We start from the raw sequence: 19,986 nt of genomic DNA, 5'->3' as shown, positions 1-19,986 counted from the left end.
CCTAGGAGATAGGCAGTCTTCGTATTTTGTCCTTACAGGCAAGAGACTGGGGGCACAGTGGTTATGTCACTGTTCAAGGCCACACAGATGAGATGGGCAGGGATGAGAATGCAAATGGTCTGGGGTTCATGAGAAGGAGAGTGCCCCAGGGGTTGGCAGAAGACAATGACATCCTTAGGACCACGCGGAACTTCTTGGGCAAGAGGATGGCATAGTCCCTGCCAGCAAGTTTGAGAATATATAGACTACGTCTAACACACACACACACACACACACACACACACACACACACACAGTTATCCCAGCATAGGGACCAAGAGTAAAACTGGAAAAGTAAAAAAGAAACTAAACGTACAGAAATAATGCCCTCTTTTCTTTCCAGTCAGAGCAATAAAGTAGGAAAGTCCCCCAGAAGCAAACACAGGAATTAGAAGGCACATACACACCCACACACACCCACAAACCCCTCCCACATCTTCCCTGCCCTGCCGAGAAACCAACCCCCAGCAGGCAGAAAGGCAGCAGCTAAAACCGAGGTTCCAGAGGCCTTTGGCCGTGCTCCAAGGGCGTGTGACTACACACTGTTAGGGGCAGTAACTCGGGCCAAATGTGGCCTACACAACTGCCAGCTTTGGGGGCTAAGGGTGGGGGACAGGGGGGCAGCTCTGGAAGCCCCACCCTTACGCTGGTTTTCCCTCTCTTGCCAGTACGCCAGATATACTCCTTTAACCAAAGCTTAATTGGCAAGAATGAAAGCAACACCCAGAATTCGGAAGCTGTGCCATGTCTCCCGGGTCATTGTCTATAGATATGGAAAAGTTCCAAATGAGGGGCTGCATTCCTCTCTTCCCAGGAGGACCAGGGTGGGTGGGAGCGTGACTAGAAGCAGGACGGTAGTGAACATCCTTCCTGCACCTTCTAGTTGACTAAGACAGAGATTTTGTTAGTGTTGGAGATGAGAGCATAAGACATCAGGTCAACACCATACACTTGGGGACATGAAAAGATTCTGAAGTTTCCATATGGAATGAAGTTTATGGAAATGCTATCACTGTTGTGTCTTCCTTTCGTAACAGTGATTTTTCAATATTTCTTGAGAAGAATGACAGCTTCAAAGTGTTTTAATTGTGGTTCTTAAAAAAGACATTGCTAAAAAAAACTTGAAAAAATAACTCAGAGAAACAGTCACCAATCTTCTCACTGGGAGCAGTCCCCAAGCTTGGGTCTTTTTTGGATATTCCTTCCTTGAGGGAACTTCCCATCTTTACAGATAAGTCGAGACACGTGCTTGGAAGTGTGAGTTCTGAAGCCCGCCAGTCTGGGTTCAAATCCTAATGCTGCCACTTACTGTGTGACCGTGAGCGAGTTCTTAACTTCTCTGAGCTTCTCCTTGTATAAAATGAGAGTGAACCCCTCACTGGGTCATTGTGAGCATTAAACGGTAAATCCCTGTCAAGTGACACAATGACAAGCAGGAGCACAATGCCTGTCACACAGCAGTGTCACACAAGCAGAGTTACCATCATTAAGGTATCAAGGATCACATCTGTGCTGCTGAACCTCAGTGTTATTCACCTTCCCATCTTTCTTTCCGTCTTTTTTTTTTTTTAAGATTTTATTTTTAAGTAAGCTCTACACCCAACGTGGGGCTCGAACTCACAACCCCGAGATCAAGAGTCGCATGCTCCACTGCCTGAGCTGGCCAGGCACCCCACCCTTCCCATCCTTCTCCTACACTTCAGACTCATGTCTTGATTTGCCGGCCCTCACTTCCATTTTCCTTCCCCAAAGAGCTGTCTGTCCTTACAGAAGAGATTCTTTACAAGCTCACACAAGTAAGGCAGTGTGTGTCAGCTTTGCCTCCTTATGATCTCTCTCAACAGTCCCTTCCTTCCCAGCCACCCAGGCATTAAGCCAAAGTGCTACTACAGTCCTCTCTTCATGGGCTTTCCTGGCCCGTCCCCATTCCGTGTGCACAGCACTCTCAGAAACAGCTTCTTTGAACACCTCCTAACTCAGTGCTTTAAAGAGTGCCCGGTACACAGGAGGGGCTTAATTCGTGTTAGCTGAAAAACTAAGTGAGTGAAAGAATAAAATCTACATAGAAATTCTCATATGTGATATCAAATAAATGATGATTATTGTGGTCAGTTCAGCGGGATCTACCAACAGCACGTATTACTGGCGGTGGAAGACTCGAGATGTGTGTGCTCTCACATCGCCCCGTTTGCTCGCTTACGACAAGAGTGTGAAGAAGCACGGGGATTGTTATCATTTATTTTTATTTTTATTTTTTAAGATTTGATTTATTTGTCAGAGAGAGAGAGAGCACAAGCAGGGAGAACAGCAGGCAGAGGGAGAAGCAGGCTCCCCGCCGAGCAAGGAGCCCGATGCGGGACTCGAACCCAGGACCCTGGGATCATGACCTGAGTAGCAGGCAAACGTTTAACCGACTGAGCCACCCAGGAATCCCATCATTATCCGTTTTTTAATCTCTATTATTCACAGGAGGAAACTGAAGCACAGAGAAGCTACAAGACTTGGTGAAGGTCACACAGGAAATGGCCTCATCTAGAATGGGCTTCCTGAATCCACATACAGGGTTATTAGCAACGAGAAACGAAAGCACTCATTTCTATTCTAAGGCATCTTATTAATTTGTTAATGTCTTAGGACAAGGTCAGCAAACTTTTTCTGTTAAGGGCCAGGTAGTAAATATTTTCAGTCTTGTGGGCCATATGGTCTCTGTCACAGTGATTCAACTCCACCACTGGAGGAAGAAAGCGGCCCTAGACAAGACATAAATGAACAGGCGTGGCACGTTCCAATAAAACATTATTTATAAAAACATACTACAGGCCAGATTTGGCTTAGTTTCCTGGCCCCTGCTTTAAGATAAAGGAAATTAAAACTATCCCTTCTTATAATAACTGGACATGTTCCTATAAAATCCATGCTTTTCTCTGCTTCCAAGGTAAAGATAGACTATGACAGCCATATGTCACAGAGATGTGGGAAATATTTTAAGGATGCTAACACTACAGTGCATATAGTATTTATATGCACTATAAATGTGTAAGGTCTGCACATTTCCTTCAAAACTAACCTCATGTACACATTTTTATTAGTTAGGGAGGTCAATATGTCTATCATAAATACATTTTAAAATTCCTTCCTACATATTCTGTCTATTGGGATTATTTATCGTGCCTTGTTCCCTGGCCTAGAGCCAGGCAGAATATGGGAGTTTTAATACCTTTAATCCATTACATGGATTTTTTTAGAGCTCCATAAGACAAAATAAAATGCACTCTCATGGTCATATATGCAATAAACCTAATATGCCACTTAATATTTCATGTCCCATTTTATATTTCAGTTGTGATGGTTTCCAGCTTTCAACGTGCAAAATGACATATTTTTCAGCCATCTTTTTGCTTTTTGTTTGTTTGTTTACAGAGTGGACAAATCATAAACAATAAATCTCACCGTGGACTCTGAGGGGTGACTATTATTGCTCCCCAATATTCTGAGGAAGTACTGAAAGAATTGTCCACTGACATATGCCACCCAATTCATTGCGATCATGCTTATGTTTAATGAGGCCGTGTTACCTTGCACTGACAAAGAGGTATACATTTATTTTTACGGCTATTTGTATGGTAAGTGGTCTCCACAGACGGTCTGGTCAATGAACCACACCTCCAGGAATCTATGCCAATGTGTGAGGCCCTTCCTCTTGAATCTGAGCTGCTACTGTGATTTCCGACTGATCAAAAGAATGTGGCAAGAGTAACGCTACGTGACACATGAGGCTCGATCCTAAGAAACCTCACAGCTTCCATCTGGGTTTCCGGGAATGCTTATTCTAGGGGAAGCCATGTACTGAGCTCTGTGACCACAATGCCATAAGGAAGCCCGTGTCCTAAGAGAAGGCCAAGTAGAGAGACAGGTGCTGTGGCAGCCTCCCGCTGTTCCAGCAATCTCAGCTGGGGAACTGGACACGTGACAAGCCTTCTTGAACATCCAGCTGGGTCAAACCCAAAGGTGAGTCCAGCCCCGGTCACTTTCAACTGCAGCCACGTAAAAGAGCCCAAGTGAGATGGAACCTCGAAAGTTAATAATAAATTGTTTTAAGCCTCTAGGTATTGAGTCGGTCTGTTATATAGCAATAAGTGAAATAATTCCATAATTATTAATTAAAGAGTATTTTGGTGGAGCCATAAAGGACCTGTAGAAAAGGCTCACTTCAACTCTTTTAGAATGTGATAGACAATAATTTGACATCTCATGTACTGTATACTTTGCACGCATTCCTGTCAGGTCCAAGAGCAATTGGAGTAATTCCATCTACAAAATTATTAAGAAATTTTGCATGAAAAGGAGTTTGATAATTGCTCAGCTATAAATTCCAAAACAGTAATGATTAAAATATCATAGAATAAGGCTCTTACACTTTCTTTTTGTAAGTTGACTATAATGCAATGGGTCCTTTTTCTTTTTCCCTCAAATTGCTTGTAAAACTCATTCATATCCACCTGAGCCCACATGTGAATACCACCTGCCTATCACCTGCACACACCCTCTTTTATTTTGAGATGCAGATGTCTGCTTATAGGGTCGTTGTATTTTTATTTGTTCCTCCAGGGGACAGATTGAATTCTTCTCCCCACACTGGACATTGCAGTTCAAAATAATAGCAAAAGACCTGCAGGTAATGGGCTATAATACTCACTTGATACCCACTAAAGGAGGGTTTAGATCACTTGCTCTCCGTTACCTTTCGTGAAACATCTGTTTCATGTGAGCCAGTTAAAAGTGCATACATCTGTAAATAATAAGCCTGTGTGTGCACATAATTTAATGAATTAGGACATAAAAAGGAATTGAACAGTAGGGGCACAGCAATTAGAGTAACTGCCCATTTTGTTAAAAATGTATTGTTTCCAGCTTTCACTTGGAAACCCTTTTATTATTCTGTGGGTTCTGAGGCTTCCAACTTTCTTATATCCCCCTCCCGACAAAGCAAATAGGAGTTTACTTTGCATAGTTGGCAGAGGGAAGGCAACCCACATTATGCAAAGCTGGGACGGGAACTCCCAACTGCTTGCTCCTACTTGGGAGACCTGAATTGGGTACCAGAACCTGCCCGTGCCTGGGAACTCTCATCTGTACAACAGAGCAGTAACAGGGCCTTCCCCAGATGACGTAATTCATTTTGTGCACTTGGCAGCTAATACGCACTTAATAAGTATTAATTATGATGACAGTGGTTTTGCATTCTAATGAAAATCAATCACAACCTGAAAGCATTCGGGGCCCGGGGGGGGGAACAAACCTTGTTCAAAACTTTCTCTTGATTGTTGATTTGGTCTTATTTACCTTCTTTACATCATTTCTTGGGATGGGCAATAAAAAAAGGGGGAGGAATGACCACGTCCTGGGCAAAAGGAAGGATCATCAGAAAATCCATTCCTAGGATATCAAAACAAGTGCCAGAAGTCCAAGAAAATATTCCATACCCATTCAGGCCAGCGTTCCGGCTAACGCATTGATAAAGGCCTGCCGTAACAGCCAACTTGAACTTACCAAAATTTGACAGCTGGTTCCACATTTCCTTCAGGTGTTCTGAGTGACTCCAAAACATACAAATATATCAAAGCAGAGACCACCTAAGACATTCTGAATTTTAAGTTCATTATTACTGAATTATTCTCAGCCTATTTCCTGAGCACCTACTGTGTGCTGGGCACTAGGTTACAAAGCAGAGCACGCGTACATGAGCAGGAGACGGTACCTGTGGGAGAGACAGCATGGCATTTTCTAGAACACACAGTGAGCCTTTCCTAGAGTGTGGCCTGTTCCTCTCTGCCTTCCTGAAGTTGAAGATACTTCAACTGAGTTGAATGTAGCTTGAAAACATTGGAAGATACTGTGTGTCCATTTGAAAGCGAAGAGTGCAGGGAGTACAGGAATAGAATTTGATGCCACAGGGATATGATTGCTACAAGAAATAGAATTGAAGTCCAGCCCACTGGGATTCTGGGAAAATCTTGGTTTAGTTCTGTAAAATGTTAGTCAAGTAAGTGCTGCTACGTATTTGCCAGGACCCGGGAAAGCTAGTTCCACCCAGAAGGAAAACAAGTTAAACAATGACTGAAATCACCACCCTACTTACTCTGTTTACATCCTCCCGCAGTCTATTCACCATCTACATGAAGAGGTAATTAGAGCTCCTTAACAGCAATAGGAATGAAGAATGGCTAAAGGGAAACCAAGAGAAGGAACAAATATTGAAAAAATATTAATAGCTGGAGTATGGAGAGCTGTGTCGTTCGATACGGTAGCCACCAGCCACACGCAGCTACTGAAACCTTAATATATTAAAATGACATAAAAATTCAGTCCCTCCGACATGTTAGCCGCATTTCCAGTGCCACAGAGGCCAAGCAGCTACATAACGGACAACGCGGCATTATAGATCATTTCCATCACTGCAGGAAGTTCTACTGGACAGCGCTGATAACTAGCCAGCAGTGCTGTGCTGGAACATACCCTCTGACTTAACCATAGCTGATTCGGTACTCCGCAGGTACTAAGTACTATACTAGGACTGGAAAACAGAAGGACACAGTATTTGACCTCAAAAACTTCCCAGGTTAAAAAGGGAACCCAGTCAGTAATACAAAACAGAAACATACACACCAATAGGAGAAATGGATAGAAACGCAGAAAACAAACCTGGTAGCTTTAATGGTACATATGATAGTGAGTATCCAGGTATTAACTGTAAAATTTTTCAGCTTTTCTGAAAATATTTCAAAAATATTTTCAGAATAAAATATGGGGGGGAAGTCCATTTGCTGAGTACTATACATATCAGGGTCTTTAAATACACTCTTACTGAAGTCTATGGAAAGCTTGCAAGGTAAACATCATGAACCCATTTTACAGATGGAAACAACTGAGGGAACCTGGAGCTCTAGCTCCCACACCAGAGGCAGTGCATGAAGAATGCCCACCTACTGTATCACACAGTGGCCCAGGGACACAGGACCACACTGTACCCCCATAACACATGGCAGCATCTTACAGATTTGGATCGACTTGCATTCAGAACCTACCAAATGACCTCTAGCAAGTCACCTCACTGCATCCATCTGTCTCTATTTCCCCACCATAGAAAATTCAGCAACGATTTTCAACAAGCAAACAAACAAAACCCCAGGTAGAACATGGCATATAGAAGTCCAAAACACAGAGCACGACACTGCATTTCAAATCTGTTTGAAATCACTGAAATAAGAGCATTATGGGCAAGTCCAATAATCATAATTATTTATGCAAATTTCATTAGGCAGTAATAGGTTTGGGACTCTCTAAAGAAAAGAGATACTTAAAAACAGGTGGCAAATCGCAAAACAGCAATGTAACATCATTGTCCCTTAGGACGCTTTCTCCCCCACCCCTTTCTTTAAAGGATGGGAAGGCGCAATAGTGATGCTTCCCTTGGAGTGCCACGGAGGACTCGCTAGTGGCCATCTCTACGGGAGGGTTACCAGTGCGCCGAGTAACACGAGAAACCTTATTCCTCGTCTCTGACCTTCCTGCGATTCCTGCGTAAATACAAGACTCACCTGACCCCGACTCCTGCGCGCCTGCAGGGATGAGGCCCCTGCAGACTCCAGCCTCGGATGGCATGGAAAACAAGGCCAGAAGAGGACAAAACGGCCTCACGGGTTCTTCCACCATTTAAAGGGCCGTGGCTTCTATTCGAGAAATAATGTAGTCAGAGGGACTTACGGGAGTTACAGCTCCTCACTTCTCTCTTTTCCGTGTTTCCCCCAAACCAACACACGCCACGGTCCTTTCTCGGCCTTATTAGGGCGTAAGGCATTTTCCAGAATTTCTCCCGCAGCTGATGGAGAGGACAGACTTAAACTAGAAGTGCGGAGCCCCGCACGGAGGAGGGAGACAAGACCTTCCCGGGGTTTCCGCGCCAGCTCTGCGACTCACTCCGTGTGACCTCAGACACGCTCCTCACCTCGGCTGAGACACAACCGTCCCTCACCGCCCCCCCCCCCCCCCGGGAAGAGGGGACTCGCACCTCCCACCCAGGATTGTCTGTGAGGATTACCTGATGACAACGTCCCCACAGTCACGAGAGTAGAATTCTGTAAAACGGGTAACCAGCCCAAACCCAACAAACTCACAGGCCACCGCAGTCCCTCAGGTCAGCCTCTGCGGTCAGATGACAATCGTTCCTCCCGGGTGGGCGCGCAGGTGCGGATGGGGACAGTGGGCTAGGGCCGCGTGGCTGCGCTCGCTTTGTCAATCCGCATCGAGGCGCGCATGTTCTGGGGATGTGGGCTGGCGCCGTGACCGCTTCCCCAACAGGTTCCAGTGCCAGGGACTGGCTGCCAGCCCTGCAGCCGGCCGTCCAGAGGCCCGGGCACCTCGGCTCCCTGCTTGGCTCCCAGAGAACTGCTGCCACGCTGCGAGAAGCGCCGGCCGCACGCCCGCTCCCCGGGTTCGCAGCCCCGGCCACGCTCCCTGCCAACGACCCACGCCGACTGCCAGCCCCGGGAGCCAGCCTTCCGGCCCTGCAGCCCGAGCAGCCTCATCCCGCGGAGCAGAAGACCTGCCCAGCTGAGCCCAGCCCATGCACAGACTAATGAGATCATAAATTGTGAGGCCACCAAGTTGGGGGGCGGCTTGTTACATAGCAAGAAGTCAGAGAAGCAACCATAAAGAAATCAGAAAAAAAAAAAAAAAAAGCTAATCCAATGAGACGTACCCCAAAAGCACAAAGCAAGTTTAGAAGGTATGCACTTAGGCCACTGCTCACGAGAAGTTTAAAACGCCACCATGTATACCACCTTTAGAAATTACCTAGGAGCCCTACACATGGGAAAACCTCTGCCTGCTCCTGTGACAAAAATGGTTCACCCACCTGATCCCTCCCCTAATGCACCAGCTGTGGTTCCAGTGGTTTTTAGTCCTTTCCATTATCAAAGTCATGTGCAAAGTCCCTAGGAGATACTTGTGCTTGTGTTATAATGGGGTGTGTCACAATGACTCGTGTACACAATTTCTCCCATACTTTATGAGTCCAGAGAGACGGGGGACAGGGTAAGAATCATCTTGGTGTTGCCCATGGAATAGAACATACCAGAGTGCCTGGAACATGGCAGACACCCAAGAGGTTGTTTGTTGAGTAAAAAATGCAAGATCTAATGCATCAGTGAGCGATAAAATGGACCGAACAACGGACACATCTTTGGGTAAAGTTGTACTGTGACAATGCTCACCTGTAAAAAATCAACCATTTGTACTAAATCTGGGGGTCTGGTAAATGGATGCCACTGACTCAGGGCCAGTGCTACCCAAACTGGGACAAACCGGAAGGACTGGGACCTAGGTTATGAGCCACAGACAGAACCATCTCATTGAGGACACGAGATACCAACTGAAACGGTACATTCACTATTAGCAAAGACAAGCCACAGGTGGCATGCTGGAATCAGAGCAGAAGGTGGTCTGTCTCCTCAGTGGCTTCTGTACGTTTTTGGGGTAAGAATAGAATGCTCATTTTCAGGATCTCTGATCTTTCTGCAAACCCTGCAATGCAGACATTATTATTCCCATTTCACGGCTGTAGAAATCGATCCTGTGTCAAGTCAGGCTACTCCCATTCTCTGAGATCAGCAGGCAGTGGGAATAGAGGTGGAGGGACGTACAGGAGGGTAGTCGATGCGTGTGGGCATGCAGAGGAAAAGCGTTAAAACTCCCAGAGAGTGACAGCTTTTCACAGCCTCTTGGCAAGAAAATCATTTTACCTTCTTCTCCAGAGAGCTCTCGAGGGACAGGTGATAGGATAACCTTTGTAAGAAGAGTACATGCAACTTCTGTCCTCTAGTAGAAGCCGCCCAACACAGGTTTCTGGAAACTCTGGCCCAAGTAGCAGAGAGACGCCCCGTTCATCAGCATCCTCCAACTTTCTCTGCAAATCCAAACCTGTTCATCCTATCTCTAATTCCTATTGTTCCCTCTGATAAGCAGGGCCCCGGTGAACAATTAAAGCTTTCAATAAATAATCTCTAAGCACATTCATTTGATTGACTGTTATTTGATAGAGCAGTTAGTTTCAATGGGGCAGTTAATATTGATCACATAAAGTACTCCAGACAAACATGAAACAGTTCCAGAACTCCATGGATTATTACCCTTTATCTGCCAGTCATCTGGGTTACTTGTAATGGTCACGGAATTTAAAATCAATAATAACAATTAGTGTTCTGTACACCAAAACGGATGAATCATGTGAAATGGGTTTTCATATAAAATCAAAGGTAAGACAGCCTGCAACATGGAAAAAGGCTCTCTGAATTTCCAGTACACATTTGGCTAGGGACTTTCGGGCAAGTCTTCCGAACAGGCAGCAAGAGAGAAAGAAAGGTATTTAGGAGAAGATGTGGCCATAAAAACGCATGTGAAACCCCTGACAGTCTTAATCCAAAAAGATAAAGCATAAAAGATAAAAAGTGATCAAAATGAGTGCTAACAAACGTAGTAAAATTAATGGGACGGGCAATTTACTTCCTCTGAGATGCGCTTCTAGCTACCTTTTTGGGCTTGATTCATAGGCATTAATTGTGATTTTTTTTTTTTTTTGTAATAAAATGGCAACAACGGTATTTTAGCTCCATGGCACCACTACTGTAATGTCTGGATAATTAAAATGCAAAGGAACAGAGAAATGTTTCATCATTAAACTGTAACCAGCACACTATGTGAAATCATCCATTCCAAAGACTTGTTTTTCATCAATTATTTGTTATTTATCTGATGTAAATATAAGAAGGGCTAATTAAAATGTATGCCTTTTTATACAGCTTCTTGTCATTAAAGCCAATGAAAGCATTCTGAGGACCATAATGAAATAATTATGTTTGCCTTTAAGAATTCTCTTCAATAACACATGGCAGTACTGAGCTAAATTAAAACATCAGGAACTAAATTTCGCTTGCCTCCATTTCCATTTTAGTTAATTATACCCCCAAGCTTTCCAATAGACCAGACCCTAAAAAATCTTTTGAAGCTGAAACAGCCTCAGATCATCAGCCTTTTTATAATTATGGACTTTGATAACAAGATATAGGTACTGTAGCCCCCAAAAGCTTTAATATTTTTGAAAAGAGGCTTTTATTAGATGAGGTCCTCATTTGCTCTGGAAATTAGAGAAAAATTGAGATAAATGTGATCCAAATCTTCTTCTCCCAGTTCACGGATGTACTTGTCTTATCCAAGCGTCTTGTCTACGTTACTGCTACCAGAGTATTTTGGAATCAGCTAGTTGGTTTTTCCCGAGGTGGTGAAACGCACTCTGTGGCGAACAGTAATTGATCAATAATAGCAAAAACAAACATTTTACTCTGAGTCAAATCAGGAGAGTCACCCCCTTATTCAGTACTTAAACTTGCAAACAACAACAACAACAGAGCAATCTTGAAGAGTCGACTCAGGAGAACCTATGAACGGGGAAAAAATAACATAGGCTCTTTGACTCGAATTTTTCCTCCAGACCTCAAATCGCAGATACTGGCAAAGGCAAAAATAATCTGTGTTTAAGAGAAAAAGGAAGACGGGAAAGAAGAGAGCAAAAACTGCCGGGCCCTGTCAGGACTGGTGGCAAATGAAATGGTTTTAGCAGCGCTGTCATATGATGCGGATGGGGGTGGGAACTTGGTACTTAGAAAAGTAAATAGGAGTACCAGGGATTAACTCTGACAATGTGAATTCCCTCCCATTTTGTTATAGGGAGAGCTGGCGGGGCTCGTGGGTGATAGGATCTGGTGACTGCTGGATAGACCAGCTCAAGACACATCAGAGGAAAACTGTGGACAGCTGAGAAACAAATAGCTATTCTAGGACAACGTAAAATTGCAATTATATTCTCAGAATCCGCTTTTAGTACAATTACTCCCTTCCACCCAAGTGACTCTTTGTTCTGTTTAGAGAAATCTCCATTTGAGAATGAGGGACATGGTCACCCACTATCACTCCTGTTGAAATTCGCTTTCTACACGCCCCCCACCCCTAGTTGGTTCAGTTCCTCAGCAGTGGGGGGAGGCCTGGAGACTCCTGGAATCCATGTGCCCTGACGAGAGGAAATGCTTGGCCAGGCTGGGTCGCCTGGCTGACGTCAGTTCCTGTTATCCTCACCTTATCATGCAGGGGACCAAGAGTCTTATCTTACTGAATGGCCCCCCTTTCAGCTCCCCACCCTGCAAGTCCAGAGAAAAAGCAAGTCAGCACTTCCACTGCCTGTCTGAATTCTCATCTAAGAAGCTCTGAAAGCTCAAGATAAATAATAGAATACCTGCAGACTCACCCTTACTACTTCCCAGGCGGGACAGAACTTTTGCAACTTTTTTTATTCATTTAAAGGGGCTTAGGGGTGTGGGATGAGGCGGGAATCGTATTTCTTAACGATGAAGTAAGGAAGCCAGAAAAGAAAAGAGGAAAATTCAGGGCAACATATTGACTGATGAGGTTGTGTTATTAGATCTTACAGATGGGGAAGGTTATCTCATCTCCTATTAAACAAGAGGTACTTAGGCCAAGCCACTTACAGACAGGATACTGATAAATCTGGAACCTGAGTTAACTTTACTGTCCATTCTCATCACCACCCATTTCAACTTTTTGAGAAGAAGCTGGCCAAGAACTGATACAGATTTGTTCATAGTGATTCCATCTAATAAGTCTACCCCTCCCCCACTCCCAATACACCATGTGCTGGAATCAAAACCACAGTCCTAATACTTAAATCCACTTTGCAAGGGATGCTTTCTATTTACAGATCTAGTTTGCCACAAAAGGAATTCATGTTCAGAAGAATGACCCAGAAGCACAAGGCAGTCTTCAGTCATAACGGAAAAATTAAGCTGTGAGCGCGCTAGCTATATTGACCATAGAATCCAAACAAAGACTTTCTGTGCCACTCCTGGGTTCAAGGGGCAGCCTCAGAAATGTCGTAATATTGAAATATCTGGCATATTTCCATGATTTATGTGGGAATTGTGGCAGTATATCTGAAAGTGGGTTATTCTAGAAAATCAGAGATGTACGACTGCCCTAACTACCCTATAATTTGAAAGGCAAGATTCTACATTAATATCTTTTGGAAAGGTTTTTGGCCAAGATTTTTCTGATTAACCTTCATCAAAAGCTCCCATTTCCGAAAGAATGTATTTAATTGATAGTTAACTGAATCTACAGTAGAACATTTAAAGCATAAAAATGTCATTTAAAGATAAATTTATTGGCACTTACATGTAACTCAAGATTCTATAGAAGATTCTTATTAAGATGTTCTAAAATGAATACAGAGTTTATTGTTTAATAAGTCCTGTGTGACTTGAAGACAGTTGTATATTTTGTATCTTGTTTCACATCTCCATTCTCCTCCTAGAGAGTAACTTTCTCATTTAAAAATGCCTAGGCTTTTGTTAAAAAAAAAAGAAAAGAAAAGAAAACGAAAAAAGAAGAAAATCTGATTTTAAAGATGATAAATTCCTTGAGAGCAGAATTTACAATCTCTGTCATTTCTCATGAATTCCTTTCCGAGATAGTTTATTGATGCTTATAGATTGTACAAAGGGGAAAACGGTAAGATTTTCTTTCCTTTCATTCGTTTTCATTTCAAGATTTTCATTACATTTTAGGGGCTTAACATGTTGAAGGTAACTTTCAAGCATCCGATAGCCAGAACTTTCTTTTACTTTTATGTTCTAAAGAAAAGTTCATGACAACATTGGCTGGTTATATATGGTCAGAGCTAGGCTTCCAGAAATGAGAAGAAAACTTCTGATTCAGGTCAGTTAACCTATCAGAAATGGCCATTCTGGTCATTTATCTAATAAGGTAAAAAAAAAATAAATAAGTAAATAAATAAACAATTTTTTAAAAAGGTCTGTTTCAAAGCAACGGCTTTGCATGTGGGCTGGCTAATCAAATTCTAACTGGAGCTTCCAGATCAATTCCATAGCCTAAGTTTAATCGAACAGAGCTCTACGTCTCCTGTTTTATTTTTTGGAATCTACACCCTATGGTGATAAAATTTAAATTCATGTGTTTTTTTCTTCTTCTAGGCTGCACATCAACACTTCCTTACCCAAAGTACCATGTTATCAACATACTGACAAAATTTTAGTATTTTTTTTTCTACAGGGAAGGAAAACTTTGTGAATCTTCCGCTTGTTTTCAAACGACCCTATCCTGCACTCAGAGATGTAAGCTAAAGTCCCTTTTCTTTCTCCTTTCTGATGGTATTAGTTACCACTGTCATGTGGCCGAGAAGCAGAAAATTATGTCCTACTTTAGAAAAACAATTGAGCCTTTTCATCGAAATATTTATTCAAAACCCCATTCAATTCATACGGTGGCTGTCAGTCTTTATTTAGTCTCCCTTTCAGAGAGTATCTTTGATTTTGCCACTTTGACCCCAATTTATATCTCACTAGGAGAGGATTTGGATACTGTGTAATACTTAAGATTCAGGTCCCAGGGCTTTGAGAAGGGGACTTTTCTTCCTTCCTAATCACACATCACTGTTTGTTTTTAAAACAGATTATTTCTCTTCATTAGTGGGCAAAATACTATTTCAAAAAGAAATTTTTTTTTCCTTTTTTCTTCTGATGGGCTGAGCATGGAGACGACAGGGAAGAGGGCCAAGAAGTTGTCACACTCATGATTTCACCGAAAGCAACTATATTTAGACCACAAATATTAGGATTTATTCTATGCCCACTGAGCAATTAATGCTGAAAACATCTGGAGCAGCCCTAAAACCAAGATAATCCAGGAGGCATATGAATAGAAACTTTGTGACTATGATACCTTCCAGGGGCAGACTTAAATGTATTATTTATACCACATTCCCTTATAGCCCGCTAATCCTGACTTCGAATTTTTATAACAAGCAATTCACAGGCCCTACTCCAACCGGTAGCTGGTTGGCATGTCATTTTTCTGTCATTAAAATTAAAAAAAGAAAATAAAAAGAACATTCTAACATCTTTCAAAGACGGCTTCTGGTATATTTTGCATTCAAAGGATTTACTCTGATTACTACACACACACACATACACACACACCCCGCGTAAAAAAAGAGAGTCTCAAAGCAGAAAATACTTTTGGTTGGAATTTAGGACTATTTTTTTTCCCCTTGCCCACTGTTTCCTCTGTGTTAAGAGCGCAAACAGATCTGCTTCTCGTCAAAACAGTCGTTAAGTAAAATGGAAAAGGTTGTGGTTTTTATGTTCTTACTTATCCAAATGAAGCCCTAATATGCTTTTATTTCAAAAGTCCTAACTGCCCATGCCACCCTGCACCAAACACCATGCGGCAGACATTTAAGAGTTTTTATTTATGCTTAAAAACTTAATCTCTTGAACAACTAAACTGACCGTCACAAAGGGGTTTATGGAGGATAAAGCAACTTTGCAGGGCATATGCAATTTTTACAATTTATTCATTTAACCTAGAGCTGGGGGTGTGGGATTTAGAACCCTTGGGAAATTGACCACAATAAGCACTAATTGCGCTGCTTACAAAAATAAGACACTGGAATTTCTGAAATCCCTTTGTCAAGTGCCTTTATTTACTTTTTCTAATGCAAGTTTCTTTGATTAGCTGAACTTTGCTGTTATCAACACTTTTTGCTTATCGGTTGGCCCTAGGCGAATGACACATTCACCACTCGCTCTCCCTAGATAAGGCAAATCCCTTGTTTAACTTGTTCAAGAACAAACAAAGCTTTTCCCCCTACTTCTACAACTTAATAGGCATGTTTGGAGGGTTAATTACAAAAGGGAGAATGTCTACTTGTAAAGGCTCTATTAGGTCTAATAGCTTTCCGCCAAGGGTCCTGGGTATTTTCTTCCCCTTCATTAAAAATATGTTTCATAGAACTTTCTTTTATAAGAAAAAGTTCTGCAGAGCTCCAGTTCCCTGAGATTCCAAGTGAAACTGTTCACACTCTTTTAACTGCGACAGGACAGGTCTAAAAGATCTGTTAGTGAGTTGTAAAATTATCTTGTAACACTCAGTTTCTTTGAATTCTCCAGAAAGAAAACAGGCATTGGGAAAGAAAAGGCATTTGGGGAGCAGCTGAAGATGAAGACGCCTTCTGAAAACTATATTCTTTTTGCCCTGGTTATGGCTCTACGAAATATTAAGTCAGACAGCCAGACTTGTTGGCATCAAATGGTTATTGATTTTTCAGCTACAAACCTGTTGATTTCCTGGCCCAAGAAGCAAGTCTTTATTGCTAAGACAAAGTTTCTGAGAGAGCAATTTAAATCTGGTCCCTGTCGCCTCTCTTTCCCTTTTCTTCTCCCTCTTTACATAAGCCACCATGTTATTAGGAAAACTCAATTTCTTCCAGTTAAACTTTGACCTCTTTGAAAACAAAGATTTAAAATGTCATTTTCAGGCTAATGCTCCAATGAATTGTCAAATAAAGTACTAAAAACATTTTGATAGATAGCTGAGCCATTTATCTAAATCACTGTCAGGGCAGCCATGCATCCTGCAGGCTCCCACCACAGCCACCCGAAGGTGGGATTTTCTGGGACTTCTGGTCATTTCTCAAGCCTGCAGCCACACTACTGTTGACCAGATGCGTGCCTCGGCATTGTGTCAGCATCAGATAACCAAATAGTCAATATTTCTTTAAAAAACTGGGCTACTCCACTTATACTTCCTTTCCTTTAACTGATGTCCAGGTTCTGGGATGAATTGCAAGATATGGAAATAATGGATGGCTCAGCCCAAGGGGTGTTCATTGCCAGTAGTTTTCTAGCAAAACAGCAACTTCTTAGAGCAACAAAGTGACTCGGAAAGGTGGCAGCAGGGTCAATGCTAAGAAATATTGCCTTTCCTTAGCAAGGAAAACATTGGAAGCAGCAGCTTTAACTGGTGGTTTATGAACTTCGGGAGCAGCAGCCACCCTAATTAGGCTAAATTCCTTGCAAGGACGATGTCATATTTTAATTACTTTGGACTGCTGAAACACACAAGGGGGGAATATATACAACTAGCAGCTTATCCAAAGAATGGCAAAGTTAAATTCCCCTCTGCATACATCTTAGTAAAAACTGCACAATGTGTCAAACTGCCTTACTTGAAGAATGTTTCAAAGTCCTGTGGTCACACTCTACTCCCCCCCCCCCCATGCATATTTTTAAAACTGTTTCCAAGAGACTGTAAGGTTGGTAAGGAGAGGAGCGGGGGTCGGGAGGGGTTGTTTGGGAAGAAAACATCTAACAGGAAATTTTCAGCAGAGGGAATCAATATGCATGCCAGCATATCACACCCTTTCAGCATTAAATCATTAAATCCTTTGTCTTGCTACCAATGCAGTTTGTTTCCAATGTCTTTATTGCATGCAAGAGAGACAATTCATTTTTTTTTTTCTTGGTAGAAGAAGGGAAAAAATAAACCTACATTGAGCAGTGTGCCGATGCTGCCATTCGGTTTGGGTCAATCCACTGAAGCATGCTTTGAGAGCTTTCTCCTGGAGCATGCAGGAAGACGGACTCGCAGTGTAGAAATCCAGGATTTGCCCAGGACTCACTGACAGAACATCCATACAGTCAAACATGATCTCCCCTGCACCGAATGTCTGCGAAAGTGCTTATCCTCTAGGTGTGGAGGCAAATGGCATAGAAAAGTCCACCCAACTCCATCAAACTCTGCCCCTTTTTTGGCACGTAGGCTGTTGGTCTTTTTCCCAGCCCCGAATCATGAATTATGACAGACAAGCCAGCTAAAAGCCTGTAATTGATCCAAATGATCATTTACCATTTTCCAGGCTTGCTCGGCCAATCCAGCCGGGGCGGGGGTTCCCAGAAAGATCCCAAGTTCTCCTTCCAAGCAAATGCCTGCAAAAAGCCTTCCGAATGCGGTCCGGATCCTACCCCGACGGTGCCCAGACAAACCCTGCCCGGCTCGCTCGCGTCCTCGGCATCCCAGTCCTCAAACAGCTCGCATGGGGGAATTCTGGTCCCCCCTTTGGCAAAGAATAGACCCTCCTGCCTCTGAACAGCTCACTTCCTACTACTTCTGTCACACAGAATGAAAGATTGAATTGCCTAATATATGCGAGTGAACTTTCGGTGAACCCTTCCCGGGCTGCTAACCTTCAAATGACCCAACGAGTCTGACATCACCAACTCCCAGGATTCTCACAGAGCTTAAAAACTCCCAGCAGCCCTGCAAAAGCAGACAGCCAGAGAGGCAAGCAGCGGGCGAGCGCGCAAGCCGCCCCTTTCTTTCCCGTTTCTCACCTGAAAAACAATGCAAGAAGTGCTTTTAAAACGGGCAGGGGAGGAGCCAGGACACCGCTCCCGGCTCACGTTGAGCGCCAACCTCGCTCCCTTTCCGCCCTTTTTTATTCGCCGCAGGCTTAGCATGGAAGCGCGTGTCCCCCCTCGCCCGCTCGCCTCCTGCCCACCCCCGCGCCCCCCAGCCCACCCTGTAAATTCCTCTGTGCGCCCGGCTGTCTGTTAAATTCCTCGCAACTTATGTATTTTTCCACTCCCGAAAAAGCACACGCAAGCCCTAAACTATAGAGCAGAGGAGAGCTACTCCTCGGGGAAGCCTTGGGTTGAGAAACTTTCCATTTGATAGCTTTTTTTTTTTTTTTTTCCTTCCCCTCCTCATCCCTCTTGCAAAGCCCTGGCCGAAGGGATTGCATTTGCTCTGGAGTTGAAAAAAAAAAATCCAGCTTTCTGGTCTCATTTACTTTTTAAACATTCTCTCAAGTCTGTATGCAGCAGTCAAGAATTAGTGACTGCTGCCCCAAACACACAGAATCACACGGATATTCAGGATTTGATTTCAGGTCCTGGTCGTAGAGAACAGAGTGGTCAAGAGTGGATGTGGGACTCAAACTGAAAGAGATTTCAGTCCCAGTTCTACTTCTTACCAGCTGTGTGATCTGGGATGAGTATTTAACCTCTCTGAGCCGCAGCCTCAGCATTCTCATCTGTAGAATGGGGATATACTACTACCCACTTCAGTGGGTTGCTGGGACTACCCCTTTCTCTCCCCAAAGTGCTTATATGGCACTCAGTATGTATCCTGCAACAAGTACTAACTCTCATTTCATCCTCTTATTTTTCACTGGAGGGAAACAAGCCCTGGGAGGGGAGGCTGAGACCTGCCTCAAAGCTCAGAAGCATGACTAGCGCCCAACTCCCTGGAATCCCAGTCCATTGTGAAAATTACTCTGCTGTTGCCACAGCCTTGTACCCCGAACAGCATGTTGGTGACCTCTGTCATCTCATGCACACACACACACACACAAACACGCACACACATGCACACACCCCACTACCACATAATTAAACACATATTTTGAAAACTGTTTAAGTGTGAAGGTTTTATATTTCCAAGGGCCTGTTTACACCGATATTAGCCCCGGCCCAATCTTGGTTATTTATTAGAATAATTTTAAGAGAAAGAGATTCTTTTTTATACTTCCCATATTGGCCCAACCTAGAGGAAGGAGAAACCTTTTAGCCTGTCTTAAAACACAGAGCAGGACAGATGCAAAATTTACAAATAAACCCAGGCAGAGAGCTTTCAAAGGGAGAGCCAATCCACGTTGGATCCATTCTGCGCAACTTGCTTCAAGGATGCAAAGTACAGCGAAGAAAGGAAACTCTGCGGAGGAATGAAAAACACCCTATCTCCTCTACTACCTCTCCAGTCTTTACTTGTAATTCTCCCACAAAACAGGGCAGGCAAGCAGGTAGGTACGAGGGACAGTTTCCTTGCCCCTTGCGGGGGAAGAGTGCTCGCCCCCACCCCCCACCCCGGTCTCCTTTCTGTGGATAGTGCTGGAATGTTCACTGGCATCCAGGCCTTTTAGAAGCCTGTCAGGGGGCACCCTGCCCCATGCTGAACGGCTGC

The 19,986-nt window shown here is 43.5% G+C and overlaps 1 protein-coding gene across 1 annotated transcript in view; it reads right to left on the bottom strand.

Moving 5' to 3' along the window:
• RARB (retinoic acid receptor beta) overlaps positions 1-18,330 on the bottom strand; it is a 162,751-nt gene extending 144,421 nt beyond the window's left edge. Inside the window, exon 1 of the mRNA XM_026496896.4 lies at positions 17,515-18,330. Within this exon, the coding sequence (XP_026352681.1) occupies positions 17,515-17,671 (157 nt within the window). The 5' untranslated portion in view covers positions 17,672-18,330. The remainder of the gene's footprint in view (positions 1-17,514) is intronic.
• Positions 18,331-19,986: the final 1,656 nt, after the last annotated feature.

This window comes from Ursus arctos, unplaced genomic scaffold (assembly GCF_023065955.2).
Source record: "Ursus arctos isolate Adak ecotype North America unplaced genomic scaffold, UrsArc2.0 scaffold_20, whole genome shotgun sequence".
In the NCBI taxonomy this organism is placed as follows: Eukaryota; Metazoa; Chordata; class Mammalia; order Carnivora; family Ursidae; genus Ursus; species Ursus arctos.
This window is presented reverse-complemented; position numbering and strand designations above follow the sequence as displayed.